Source organism: Pipra filicauda, unplaced genomic scaffold (assembly GCF_003945595.2).
Source record: "Pipra filicauda isolate LSUMZ 115617 unplaced genomic scaffold, ASM394559v2 scaffold221_size1283894_pilon, whole genome shotgun sequence".
Lineage (NCBI taxonomy): Eukaryota > Metazoa > Chordata > Aves > Passeriformes > Pipridae > Pipra > Pipra filicauda.
In genome coordinates, this window is record NW_024104334.1 from 413,434 (window position 1) to 427,322 (window position 13,889).

Consider the following 13,889-nt stretch of genomic DNA (forward strand, 5'->3'; position numbering starts at 1 on the left):
GTTTGAACCTTTTCCGAGGGTAGCCAAGTAATTTGGCAGGAGATAAAAACACAGGGAACCAGAACTAGAATATTTTTTCAACAATCAGCTGAACATAACTAAAGAAACTGGAAACTAGTAGTGAAGAAAGGAATTAAAAATAAATTTTAAGAAAGAAAAAGGCTCCATCTTTGAATTTGGACAGTGTTTACTGGAGAGGTTAGCAAACATTCTGGATACTGCCAAAGACTTTCTACTGGATATTTGAAAACAATTCCCCAAAACTGCAAAAATATTATCTTGTTAGGATTTTGCAACGGCAAAAGTCAAAGCACCCAGGGGCCATGAACATAAATATTTTCTGAATCTGTATCTTGCCGAAGAACACAAATATACTTTGGCACACAGTATTATAAATTTTCCAGAGGAAAAGCCACCCACATATATCAGAAGGGAGAAACTTTCACTTTTCTCACTCAGGCTGAAAATGTGTACATCCCTTGATGGGGCAGTTTATACCACTGCAAGTCATTAAATGTAAAGAACTGACATAATGAAAGCATCTCTACTTCCACTCCTATACCCTTGCCTGCCATTTCAGTATCCATGATTTACTTTTCCTATATTCAGCTACCTCAGTAGCAGACTATTCTTGTTGAGCTCACCTTTCTAGGACCAGCAAGGCCTGCTAGCACTTGACCTGGCAAAGACACATGGACCCTATTTGGCAAGTGTTCCAAGCATGCTTAGCTTACTCCAATAGGTCTTCCCATACAAAATGTTTAAATCAAGATCATCAAGTTTAGAGGCTAAGTTTAGAAACATAAGTTTTCAGGATCCTTTTCATACAAAAGGATTCTCTAAGTCTACAGTGAAACAAGGAAAAGAAAAGCATCTCATGATACTTATTGTACTGAAAGGCTATCTTGGAGTTTGGTGTGGTTTAACCCCAGCAGCCAAGCCCCACACAGCCACCCGCTCACTCCCCCACCAGCAGGACAGGGGAGAGAATCAGGAGGGTAAAAGCTGGAAAACTCATGGGTTGAGATAAAGACAGTTTAATAGGGAAAGCAAAAGCCATGCACACAAGCAAAGGAAAACAAGGAATTAATTAACTGCTTCCCACAGGCAGATGTTCGGCCATTCCCAGGAAAGGAGGTCCTTGTCACATGTAACAGTGACTTGGGAAGACAAATGTCACCACCCCAAACATGCCCCCACTTCCTCCTTCTTCCCCACACTTTATATACTGAGTATGATGTCATAGGGTCTGGAATATCCCTTTGGTCATTTTGAGTCACCTGTCATGGCTGTGTCTCCTCCCACACTCCCATGCATTCCCAACTTCCTTGCCAGAGTGGCAGTACAAAAAGCAGAAAAGGCCTTGGCTCTGTGCAAGCCCTGCTCAGCAATAACAAAAACATCTCTATACTATCAACCTTGTGTTTAGCACAAATCCAAAACACGGCCCCATAACTAGCCACTGTGAAGAAAATTACCTCTACCCCTGTTGAAACCAGCACAGAGTTAAATAGTTCCCCATACTCAACTGTAACAATCCATGGAAAACTTCGAGTAGGCTTCTATTCTACCTTCTGGATGGCACTACATCTGTGGGAATTTAAAGAGACAGCATCATTGATGGCACTGAATCTGCAGGCTCAGCTTACAAACTGCTAAAACTTAAATGTTTGCAAAAAGTCCGCTAGCTCAGGTCTGACTCTTCCAGTAATAGTAGGACCTCAGTATTATTGTAGTGCTATCAGTTCTGTAGGTGTGTAGGTAAAGCACAAGGTAAAGGAGAAACTTTTCAGAAGCCCTACAGTGAGAAACCCACATCCCAAATTCAGATAAATGTGATCACAAAGTGAATGTTACCAGTCTGCTCATTTTGTAGCTAAGATGTATGTATAAAAGCAAACAGTTGATCAGACAAAGTGAAAATATCACTATTTTCATTTCAGTCATCCTTACAGCTTTTAACAAACTGCAAAAGACATGATTTAGGTTATACAAGCACAAAAATTTCACGAGACAAGTGATACAATTCATAACAAAGAAAAATAAATGCAAAAAAAGGATAGAAAACATTTTCTGATATTCCACATATATTCAGAGAAAGTTTAACAGACAAAATGGAATTTCTTCAGCAGCACTGATTAAACTCAAGATGAGGCAAAGATCTTTACAAAGTAAAGGCACCAGCTCTTTGTAAACATGTACTCTTCTCGCTTTAACTGAGAAAGCACTCAAAATATTCCATGGAGGAAACCCATGTGGTAGTGTTCCTTATTGCCTGTACTTCACAACAGAGATATCAAAGGCCTTTCTCCTCCTTTTTACTATATTTAATATGAAATGTTTTTTCTTCAATTTATCTAGTGGGAAACTCTTTAAACCTCCCCAAAAATGTTACAATGAACGTATGAGACAGTGTTCTCTCTTATCTGCCTTCTGATACCTATCAAGAAGTTTCAAGGCAAAGGAAATGTCAGATGCCAGTATGAAACATACACATCATCTCTTGTTTTCAGTATTGTGCTATCAGTTTCCCAGAAGGAATCATTGGCTTATATTAAAATACAGATACATTTAAAATAAAAAAGGAACTCGTGAACATCCTCCTGCTGTGCAGCTCCCTACTCTTTGACTTTTCAAATGCACCAGCAAAGACTGAGCAAGAAGAGAAGATTAAATACTTCCAATCATGACAATTGTACTTCAGGATTCCAGATTTTTTCAAGTATGTATCCTGAATGTACATGTCTCCCTAGTGTGGAGAGTGTTCACACAGTTCTTCACTAGTGAAACTGCAAAACTTGAAAACCGTTAAAATAAATATTCCATACAAAGATGAATTGTTTGCATCGTGGGCAAAATGAACTGAGCATCTTCATGGCTTCCACCACACATCTACCACCAATATCAACAAACACATTTTACTACTCATACACACAAATCCAGTGATTATACTAGTTCATACTGTTCCATATCCAACCAAACTTGTGCGTTTCTAAGTCACCTTCCTTCAGCTTTATAAAGTTGACTGAATTTTTAACGTAGTGCTTTCAGGTTCTACAGGACTGTCAACTGGTACCTAGGGAGAGATAAAAAAAAAAACAAAAAAACACAAACACAACAGGAATTAGGCTGTTATGCAGCAGAACTATTCCCAACCTCAGTATTCTTAGTTAATTGTTAAGTTAAACTCTAGTAGTATATCTAGTCATTTAGACCAATTAAGCAATTATAGAAAGCCCTATTTTCCCTTCTCTCTCTCCCCTAAAAAAAAAAACAAACAAAAAAACCCCCAAAAAAAACCCAAACAAAAAACCCCTTAGAATTTAGTTTCTTAGTATAAATCTAAAGCATGGATTTATAGCATATAGATGTCTGGCACATATGGATTAACTTCCAGTTTTTTTCTCCATTACATTTAAACACTGTAGAATCTCGATGATCAAGGTTTGGTATCAAAGTGCTATTGTACATTATTAACACAGACAGTTTTCAATTATTTATGGTAATACCAGGGCAAAGACTCCAACTTTTCTTTTATCTTGGCTAATATAAATGAAGTTGTGTGACAACCTAGGCTAATTAGGAAGGTGATAACAGAAATCAGACGAGTCACGGGCCACTGCCTTTAAGCAGCATATAAGCCCCAAGACAGCCCCGACTCAGGCCGGCAAACCCACAGGATGCCACACTTTGCACACACAGCTGCACAGGTTTTAGGTTCAAGTTAGCTCATACAGCACCAGCTTAGAAGTTTCTGAACCTCCTGCAGACACTAACTGCGTGCAGTTGATCACAGATGATCAAAAGCTGCTGTACATGTAAGACACCTACACGTAAAAAGAAGTACGACAGAGGATCTGGCAATATCTGACTCTAAAAAGCTGTCTCATGTTTTGATCCACTGAAAAAAGTTTTCAGTGAGAACTTTATTTCTACTAGTAACTGTGGTAATCTGGAAAAGTTGCTGAAACGTGGTCTTGGAACCTCATGAACAGCAGAAAGGGCTATGCTCACTCTTCATTTAAATTGAGAGGGTGCTTAGCATAAGAACCCAGCTCTTTATGCAGCACAGTACAGAAACTGCAGCATGGCTTTTATTCAGCAGACTGACTTCACTTGAAGGGACTGCAGATATTTTAAATAAAATGCACAGTCTATAGGATGGCCAAAAAGGCTTCACAATTTACAATGGTACCTGCAAATATGAAAAAGCAAGATTCAAGCAATACAATCAAATATAATATTAGCCACTTAAAACTCAGGAAAATCTGGGAGCAGAAGGTACTTTAGGGTTTTTTCATGGGAGCTAAGGGGAAAAACAGATATCTGAGGGCAGCATCCCATGTGGCTCTGTTGTTCCAAAACAGCATGGAAACAGTCATAAGATTTTGTATTTACTCTTTTGCAGTTAATATTGTTATGCCAATAGAAGCCAAGCATTCAAGTAGGTAATACAATCACAGAGTCACCACTTACAGCTTTAACATCCAAATTCATAATCCCTGAATTCACATTGTGTCTTCGCAAATCTGATTTTATTAAGGCTGAAACAAAAAAAAAAAAAAAAAACCGAAAAAAGAAAGCTGGTTCACAACTTTGCAATGACATGCATGTCAAGGGAAATGATTGCACAGTGCAAGGACATGAAAGCTGTTTTCAGCACATTTTCAAAATACCTGTATTCACTCTTTTGCGATTGGAACTCACTGCCCATTTGAACTTGCTCCCCACAAAGCATACAAAGCAGAAAATGACAATAAAAGCTTTTAAAGCACAAGTACTTAAAGCAAAGCTTGATAGTTTTAGCACTTTCAGCACATTTGGAAGTATCAACATGCGTAAGTCACTGGTACAGTTCTGGAACACATCAGCAGTTTCTTGCATTTGGAAAACTGCAAACTGCCTTTATGCATTTCTTTCCGTTTACCATCCTACTCAGGAGATAGATATCTATGTCTCCAATTCAAGGCATGACCCAAGAAATGGATGCCAAATGGCTGTTGCTATATTAGCAACATCATCCTTAAAACCTCCACATTTTTACATTAAAGAGTAAACATTACTTGTATTTCTAATTAATTACCTGTTAAGATAATGCCCACAAAAATCCAAGCACAAAGAAAGAGGTTTCCTGCACGAGGACTGTAGTCTGTTGTGAGTTTTCCTTGAACAAGTGTAAAGAGAATTCCAAATATCTATAAACAAACAAGTCAGTTCGTCAGGATCACACAGAAAAATGTCATCACTTTACCTTTAAAAGTTTCAGGTCACATCTTATAGAAACCAAATTACAAAAAACAAGGGCTACAGCAACACAACAGAAACTTAGTAGCCAAGTCTAAGAAAGCCTTCCTAGACCTGAACATAGTGGTCTTCCCAAAATTACTTTGCTTGAAGAAATAAAATGATACAACCTGTGCTGATGCATTAAGGAGACCTGAGGAAGTGCCTTCAGACTCTGGGTACGTAATTTCCACAGCAAATTCAAACCCAAGTGGAAGATAGCCAGTCATGAAGAACCTGTTGAAGAGGAGAGTAGAAGGATGGCAGGTGTGGCCTTCATCTATTACTACAGCTAAGAAAATCTAACATACACATTGGGTATTAGGAATTAGCTGGTACTCTGAACTGTCATGTTTTCATGACAACATAATTCAATAATTCTTTTGTTTGCTTCATTCCCTCAACAACATCCAAGAATTTTAGCCAAACATATCTCTCTCTTTAGGACAAAGATGTTTTAACATATTTGTCCTATCTCCCATAACCACCTGCATTCCACTCCATACATACGAAACAACCTTTTCTGACCAGTCCACAAGCCACTCCATAATTGAAGCCAATTCCTCTCAAATGAAAGACACACAGAATCATCATCATTTGATCAGCACAGATATCCATGCTGAAGGACAAAGACAGACTATCAGTAGGGAGTGAGGCTGTACACTGGAACATCTGCTAGAAGCTGCTATGGAATAAGCTGAGGGGACTGACAGATGACAGGAAGAGAAGGGGCTTAATGCAGTTAAGGTTGTGTCAAGACATTTCTGGCTTTACCTGGTCTGCTGTGTCTAAATACAGCACCATTCCCTCAGCACCTTTTGAGGCTTTTAGACCATGTATCTATGATGAGAGCTCATGCTCTTCTGAGTGATCAAAGTAACCAGCATGTTGCTTGGGCTATCAAAGTAGAGATTAATCAAAATGCAAAGAAGCCAGTCTTTCTGGATTTGCTCACATTCTAATCACTTCTCCACTGGTCAACAGGAAGCTGCAACTTTACTGCAGACAGCTTTTTGAATTGCAGCCAAATGAACTGACCGTATAGAGACTTAGGTCCATAAAAATGTTAAATGAAATTTACTGAAAAGTGAGTTACTTTAGATTTATTCTGATTTAACGGAAGGTGAAATCCTAGTAAACCCTACCTGTACTGTGAGCTATAGGCGTAGGTTGAGACCATGGTGACAGAATACACAGTAGAATCATCTAATTAAAACAGTTAAATACCGTTTCTGAACAAAAGTAAGTCTTCTAATGCTCTTTAATTGCTCACCCAAGTACTCCTCCAGTCACGAACACTACTATAAGGTATCCGAGGTCCAGGGTGAAGGTAAATACCAACATCCCAATGAAAGAGAGAATGTAAACAATCAAAGTAGTTTGCCTGCAACCCAACCAAAAAAAAAAAAGTTAACATTCTTAACAGAAGGTCATAGCACATTGCTGAAGCATGGAAGAGCAACATAAACATTACTTACTCTCTAACAACAGACATTCCAAAGCTATAAAATTTGCTTCATCCAATTCTGACTCAAACATAGCATGCAATGAGAATAGATTCCTTCCTGACCTCTTCAGTGCCTTGGTTATATGGCTGCTTCACTCAAGGCTTAAGACACTCAGTACTCAGACTCTCAGAGTGGACAATCACAGTAGATACTACTACCCCAAGACTATTTTAAGTTCTCTGCTATGTTGTACCTCTCAATCATTCTGCAGTGCTGCCCTTTACATGACACATCAACATAGGAGCAGCCAAATTGAACACTCTTAACAATAAAAGTCAGCCCACTAAGAGGCAAGTCAAACAAATCTCATTATAATGTTCTATTTATTTTAAATCTGGAATAAGGGATGTCATCCAAACTCTTAAAGTACATATTTATAAGCCAAAACACATGCAGAAACAAAGCCAATCTACAGCATTAACATCCATTAGGTTTCTAGAGCTCTCGCACATAATGTGCTATGAGTCACAGGGGAGAACTACTCCATCACAAACAGTGCTCCAGGCCAGTGCTTGCTGCTGGGGGCCTTGGGTGTTGCACCTGGGAGCTCCTAGCCTTCTAGCTGAACAGAGTTCAGCTCCATGGTCACCTCCTGAATTAAAGCTGATGTTATGCTTACTAATGGGACCAGGAGCAGTATAAAAAAATTGAGAATCCATCACCTGTCCATCTTGCAAAACAGTGCAGAGTAGGCTTTAAGCCTTTATGCTTTCCTAGGAGAAGAAGCCCCCTGGGCCACCTGGCCATTGTATGTAGGACTTACAGTGCTTTCCTCGATAGCCTTATACTCCTGAAGAGACAGGGGTAGATGGAAAACCCCTTTGCATCTTTGCATTCCTCTCCCTCATTTCTTTTGGTCAAGAACCAATAAGAGCCTCAAGTTTTCACTGTAGCCTCAGAAACTTGTGTCCATCAAGGCCACTAAAAGATCAGGGATGAACTGCATTTTATCATCAGTTCATTTCAGCCCTTACATTGCAGTATTTTTCGAATGCAATTGCAACACTCTCCTACCCCTGACCCCAGACATGCCTACCCACACTTACTTGTATGTTTTAGTGTAATCCAGCCACAAACCACAAATAATCGAACCCACCATTCCTGCCACCACCAGTGTCAAGCCAATTCTCCCAGCGTTCACTTCTTCTCCCTTTCAACAAATATTTATATGGTGCTCATTAATAACTTGCTTCCACTCAGAGTCAAGTTCAGACCTCATGGCAGTCAAAAGTGCAAACAAACATTTCTATGACTCCCATAGCAGTATGGTACAAGAAACTGTAGAGATGTATAAAGGACACCAAACATCTGAGCACACATAGCACCTACATAATAACAAACATCACCTCTGCAAATGTACAGTGAAAAAACCCAAAAAGACAAAGAAGATATGAGAAACTTACCTCATAATGAGTTACTATCATCTGGTTTAATAACGTGGAGACAGAATAAAATGTCCCAGTCATAATACCTGCAGTACCAAAATAAATACTTCAGTCATTCCAGGGGTAGCCAAGCAGATCTGCTGCCCTAAAGAAATATTCTTCTGACATTTAAGACCCATGTCAGAGGCAAGACCTTTTATTTGCCAGGTGAAATCTCTTCGCTGGACCTATAAATGGTATTTTGCATCCTGCAAGATTTTCCAGAACTGGCAGCTGAATAAATAAAAGTTTGATACTCCCTCCCCTGTAAAAAACCACCATCACAATTAAAACTCAGTGTGCTTTCAGCACACATTTGAACTGTTCTGCCAGACTACAGCTGGGCAGCACCACTTACCATAACTGATCAGCAAAAGTAGAAATGGAGTATTTTTGAACAAGTTAGTAATGGACTGCTTGTAGGAATAATCCTCAGGAGGTTTGGTTTGCAGGACTGCTTGAGAGTGACTAGGAGGATATTTGGGTTTTTCTTCAAACACTGGGGAAAAAGAAGAAAAAACAATTTGGATTTATCTTTACCAAACTAATGTGGGGTTTTTTTGTTTTTGTTTTTTAAGTGTTTCAGCGTGATGATTTTCAGAAGACTAACCTGTGATTCTAAGACTTCCATAAAAAAATATTCTAGATTTTGTCATTAAAGGATCAAGTCACAGCCACAAGTCACATCTGATTGCTACCAACAATCTGAACTTTTAGATTAACAGAGGGAATTCACATTATATCATAATGTCCTTGTAGCAAAAAAAATAAGAGAACTAAATATTCTGAAAGACATCACCCCATGTGAAGCACGACATACAGTGAAGTGGTTGTTGCTTAACTCTGGCACAACAGCTGAGTGTACACAAATAAACTGAAGAAAATGTAACCTCAAATACTTTGAACAGTCACATGCTTTAAGTGAGATGTTGTTAACACTCCCTATGGTCAGCATTTAAATTCCAGGAATGAAACACTTACCAACTCCTGTTAAGAAGAACAAAAGTGTGGACACTATTGCTGTTCCATAGAACATGATGCTGATGTTATGTGCCATAAGATCAATATCATTAGGTGTATTTGGAACCAGAACAGGTGGCAATAAAAACCCAATTGCAGTGCCAAGCTGTAAAGCAAGAAAACCAAAAATAATTTTTATGTTCATAGGGAAATTAACAGAAGTGAAAAGTCTTACCGGGTAGAATTTAGAATTTTTATCATAATAAGTATTAATAAAACTATCAAGGAAAAGTGTTCCTTTGGTATCATACTTCTGAGCCATCTTCTCTTGATGATGTTTTACAATCCGAGCTTCCATAACTCAGGTTTTAACCTTTTCATTTCTAAATTAGATTCCAATACTACACCTTGTGTATATCTATACTACACCTAGCACATATCTAAGAATCTTTCACTGAAAAACACTGTGCATGCACATAAATTTGTATCAGTCATCCTGCAACTGAAGGGCTGGAGTTGACAGAACACTCAAGCTACTTTTGTAGAAATGCTCTTCTCCATTTGATGTCACATTCCTGCCGCCATAGTAACAAAGACTGACACGCAGTGTTTACTGATTGAGCTGAGAAGAGCAAGAGAAAAGGATCATCCTTTTTAAGAAATACAAAACAAAACCCTAAAGAAAAATCACGGAATGAACTAGTATCTGATTTGTATCTGGAGTAAATTCCAACATAACAACCGATTTTGTATTAAAGAGACAAAAAACCAAGGACTGAAATTTTGGGTATATATATAAAGCATTTTAAAACATGAAGAAACAACCGTCTTGGACTACTCTCCAATTTCTCTCTTCTGCTCCTCCAAAACTAAACTGCTTTTTAAAGTGCTAGAACATTTATTTTGTAATTAAAGAACCTGCATCGATTTTAGGTAAAATAAAACAAAAAAAAAGGGCACAAAAGACTGTTGAAGTCTAACACTTAGAAAGTACATTTAAGGTGTGCCACAGTGCTTACAAAGCATCCTTCGTGCATATCCTGATGTGTGGTTTGCTACTTTTTTTTTCCCCCCACAGACCATCGGATTTACACAGTATCCAGTGGTCACATAAAGACTGTGTCTCTTTTTGTCTTCACCCTTCAGTATATAACTCTACAAACATGAACACAGTACACAGTTACTTTTTTTTCCTCAAGGTATGTTTTTTTTCTCCCCCCGTAGGAGCCAATACAGCACCCACAATATTCCAACAAAGTGGAGTGATGCCATTTTTCACCATTTACATCTAGAGAGGTTAAGGCCAGAAGGATCAAGCATTCCAATGACTTTGGTATGCCTTGCTTAAGATGCTAAATACTTGAGGCAATCTGGCACTCCTAACAACCCTTGGCAGGTACATCCCTGCATTCCCAGTGATTTGCGCTGAACTGCAAATGATCAGCATCTAAAGAGGTAATGGGTACAATCTGATTTTTCATAACTACCCTGTCCTCCCCTGCCTGCAGTCCCAGCCCTGTTTGCTGCAGCTCTGAAGTTATAAAAAGTTTCTGATAAGAAATCGCATGACCAACAGCACAGTGGATTATAGCAAAATGTTCTGTTACATAGTTTGCCTTGTGCAATTAAATAAATACACTGAGACCCTAACAGAATGTGTATAAAGAAGTGAACTGCAGTAGAATATACAGACAACATTACTTCTAATTTCTGATTTGCCATCTCACTCTTTCGATCTAGCTTTTGAGGGTTTGGGTGGGGAGGGGAGGAATTTTTAGTTTGGTTTTGGCGTTTGTTTTTTAAGAAAGCAAAAACTGAGAACAGAGAAATTTCCTTGTTTGACACCATATCAGACTTCATGCGTCACAAGCAGAACCAGGATCTTCAGACCTCTGTAGCACAGAGCTCTGAGGTAGCAGTGTGTGACACAGCTGCAGAATAAGCCACTGTCCTCTGCACAGGACTGCTGGAGGGAGACGAAACACACCTTGTCAGTGCATTTCACAGGTTTTTCCCTGGCAGAGGACCAGCAAGCACTTCAGCACACTGAGATCAGTTCTACCTTCTGGAGGGGAATATGCCCCAGAAATAACTATGACTTATTTTGTTCACATTCTCTTCCCGTTTCCCTTGTCCATCTTTCTCGTGGTTCCTATGCACACAATCCCGGCTCTCCTACTCCTGTCCTGCACCACTTCGACCCCCTCATCTCAGCATCCAAACAAAGCATCAGTTTCAGACTTCAAGTTGGATCCTTGGCACTGTACTGCAGAACTGAAAACCCAGTAACTCCTTGGTACTTGAGAGGACTGGTGCATGTTTCGAAGAGTGGAAATTTAGCTGCCAAAGAAACCTTTAACTTAATTCCAGGATGTAGATCCAAAATTTTTGCTCAACTGCTGAAACAACCAACAACGCCTGAAATCTTCAGTCCAAAGTGAATAGATGACTTGTACACTGAAAGACCTGAACGGAAAAAACCATTGTTTTGAAAAAACTGCAGACAGGTATAAGCTAATGAGCAACCCTAACCGTAAATATGTAACATTAAAGGTACCGTTGTAATAATCCAAAGTGGCACAAGCATAAAATCATTTTTTCTCACATGAGAAAAAAGAAATCCCCCACTACCTTAATCAAACTCTACCTAGGACCTCAGCCTGCACCAGTGACGCTGATTGGAACCTTAGCAATATTTTGCCACCAAAAAAAAAAAAAAAAAAAAAAAAAAAAAAAAAAAAGCAGGGACAGTGGCACAGTGTGAGAACAAGGCTATAGGAGGAAAAAAACCAAGTATCATACCTGCACCTGTGCTTTCAGATGCACCTGTTCCAGCTCTCTGAAACTGGCCAGGACCAGGGAGCTTGAGGAAATCCAGGACTCAGTTATCAGCTCCCCACAGTGATGTGAACTATCACAGCGTAACAGAAAACTTCACGAGCCACCAGGGTATTGACTACTGGCACCTGGCAATTAGAGGCCATATTTTAAAAAGCAGAAACTAATATATGTTGGCGCTGGGGCTCTTCATGAAAGTTCACGTACTTCACACCCCTCCAACCGGGGGTGGCTTCAGTCATATGAATCCAAATGTCAAAATGCAAGAGGAAGAGAAAGTGGAATAAGACCACTTCCGAAAAGGGTCTTGACTGGTGTACTCCCGGCAGCTGATGTGGAAGCGTGTGAGCTGCTACACGCTGCCACACGGCCGGGGTCCGGCACAGCGAGGCTGGCCGGGCAGGGCAGGGCGCGGCGCAGCATCACCGCACACTTGTCCCCACTCCCTCATCTTTCCACTCTCCAATGTCGCCCCATAACCGCTTCCTGGAGAATATCTTTTCCCACTTAAGCACCTTATTTTTAACTCAATACCAAACTCCAAGGAAGCCCACCTCTCCAAAGCCGCCCTTGCTCCCCTCCTCCCCTACCTGGTTTCCCAGCACAGCCACGGCGCAGGCGGTGGAGACCTCGGTGGGGCCGAACCAGACGGAGGCGATGCGCGACGGCAACCCCAAGATGAAGACCTGGGCGATGGCACAGACGGTCTGTGCGGCCAGGGTGAGGGGGTAGCGCTGGGGGGCCAGGCTGCCGCACTTGAGCCAGGCGCCCAGCGCGTTGAGCCCCGAGCCCAGGAGGGCGGTGAGACGCAGACCTCGGGCATCCAGCAGCCAGGTGGCCGGCAGGATCAGCGGCACGTAGGCCACCATGTAGACCATGGAGAGCCAGTCGATCTGCGTGAACGAGACGCCATAGAAGACGGAGAAGACGTTGCTGAGGATACTGTACTGGATCCACTGGAAGGCATTGACCAGCGAGTAGCAGCTGAAGACGGCCAGAACCACCAGCCGCCGCCGCGACAGGCGCGTCTCCACCCGCCCGCCGCCCGTCGGCAGCATCGCCTCGGCCGCTGCCGGGGCTGCGGGCTGCTCCTCGCCGCCCGCCGGGGCCGCCCGCCCGCCGTCCGCCGCCTCCTTGCCGGGCAGGAAGCCATTGCAGCGCGGCAGCGGGGGCGCGGCGGTGGCTGCCGGCATCTCCCCGCTCTCCCCCTCCGCCTCCTCCTCGCCGCCGTCCTCCACCATCTCGGCCGTCTCCCCACCCAGCTTCCCCGGGAGCAGCGGCGGCGGGCGCAGTCCGGCTCTGTCGGCCAAGGTCACCTGGCTCCGAGTCCGCTCCGCTGCCGAGCCCACGCCGCCGGCGCCGCCGCCCCGCCCCGGGGCCGGGCCCCGCAGCTCGGCAGGGCGGGCGGGGCGGGGGGCGGCCCCGAGCACGGGCGGGCGTCGCCGGGCGGGGCGGCGCTGCTGTGGCAGAGGTGATCTTAGAAAGCTAGGACTGCAGCCCTGATTGCTGGGAGGCTGTCGGGAGTGTGGATGTATGTATATACATCTGTATCTCTCTCTATATATATATCTATATATATAGGCACACATGTATATACACATCTATATATATATACATATATACATAGAGGTATTTATTTTGTTCACACCTCTGCTCCCATTTTCTTGATCCATCTTTCTCACAGCTCCTATTCACACAATCCCTGCACTCCTGCTCCTGTCCTGCACCACTTCAACCCCAACATCTCAACATCCAAGTGATATGTGTGTGTGTACATATATATATATGTACACGCACACACTTCTTTCAGTCTTTTAAGCTGAACTTGGAAGGGTTGTCCACATGGGTGACTGAAAATCATAGGGAGATGGCAGTG

General features: G+C 41.9%; 1 protein-coding gene across 2 annotated transcripts; it reads right to left on the reverse strand.

Moving 5' to 3' along the window:
- Positions 1-1,412: 1,412 nt before the first annotated feature.
- On the reverse strand, positions 1,413-13,375 carry FLVCR1 (FLVCR heme transporter 1). Of its 2 annotated transcripts, XM_027723763.2 has the most exons (10): positions 12,604-13,375; positions 9,197-9,341; positions 8,574-8,714; positions 8,195-8,262; positions 7,838-7,941; positions 6,557-6,667; positions 5,415-5,520; positions 5,084-5,195; positions 4,477-4,544; positions 1,413-3,076 (listed from the first exon to the last, which is right to left on the reverse strand). In XM_027723763.2, the coding sequence occupies exons 1-10, from the start codon at positions 13,252-13,254 to the stop codon at positions 3,014-3,016; spliced, it is 1,569 nt and encodes a 522-aa protein (XP_027579564.2). In that variant the 5' UTR covers positions 13,255-13,375; the 3' UTR covers positions 1,413-3,013. The 2 variants fall into 2 exon arrangements, with proteins under 2 accessions (XP_027579564.2, XP_039237350.1); XM_039381416.1 differs by lacking the exon at positions 4,477-4,544.
- Positions 13,376-13,889: the final 514 nt, after the last annotated feature.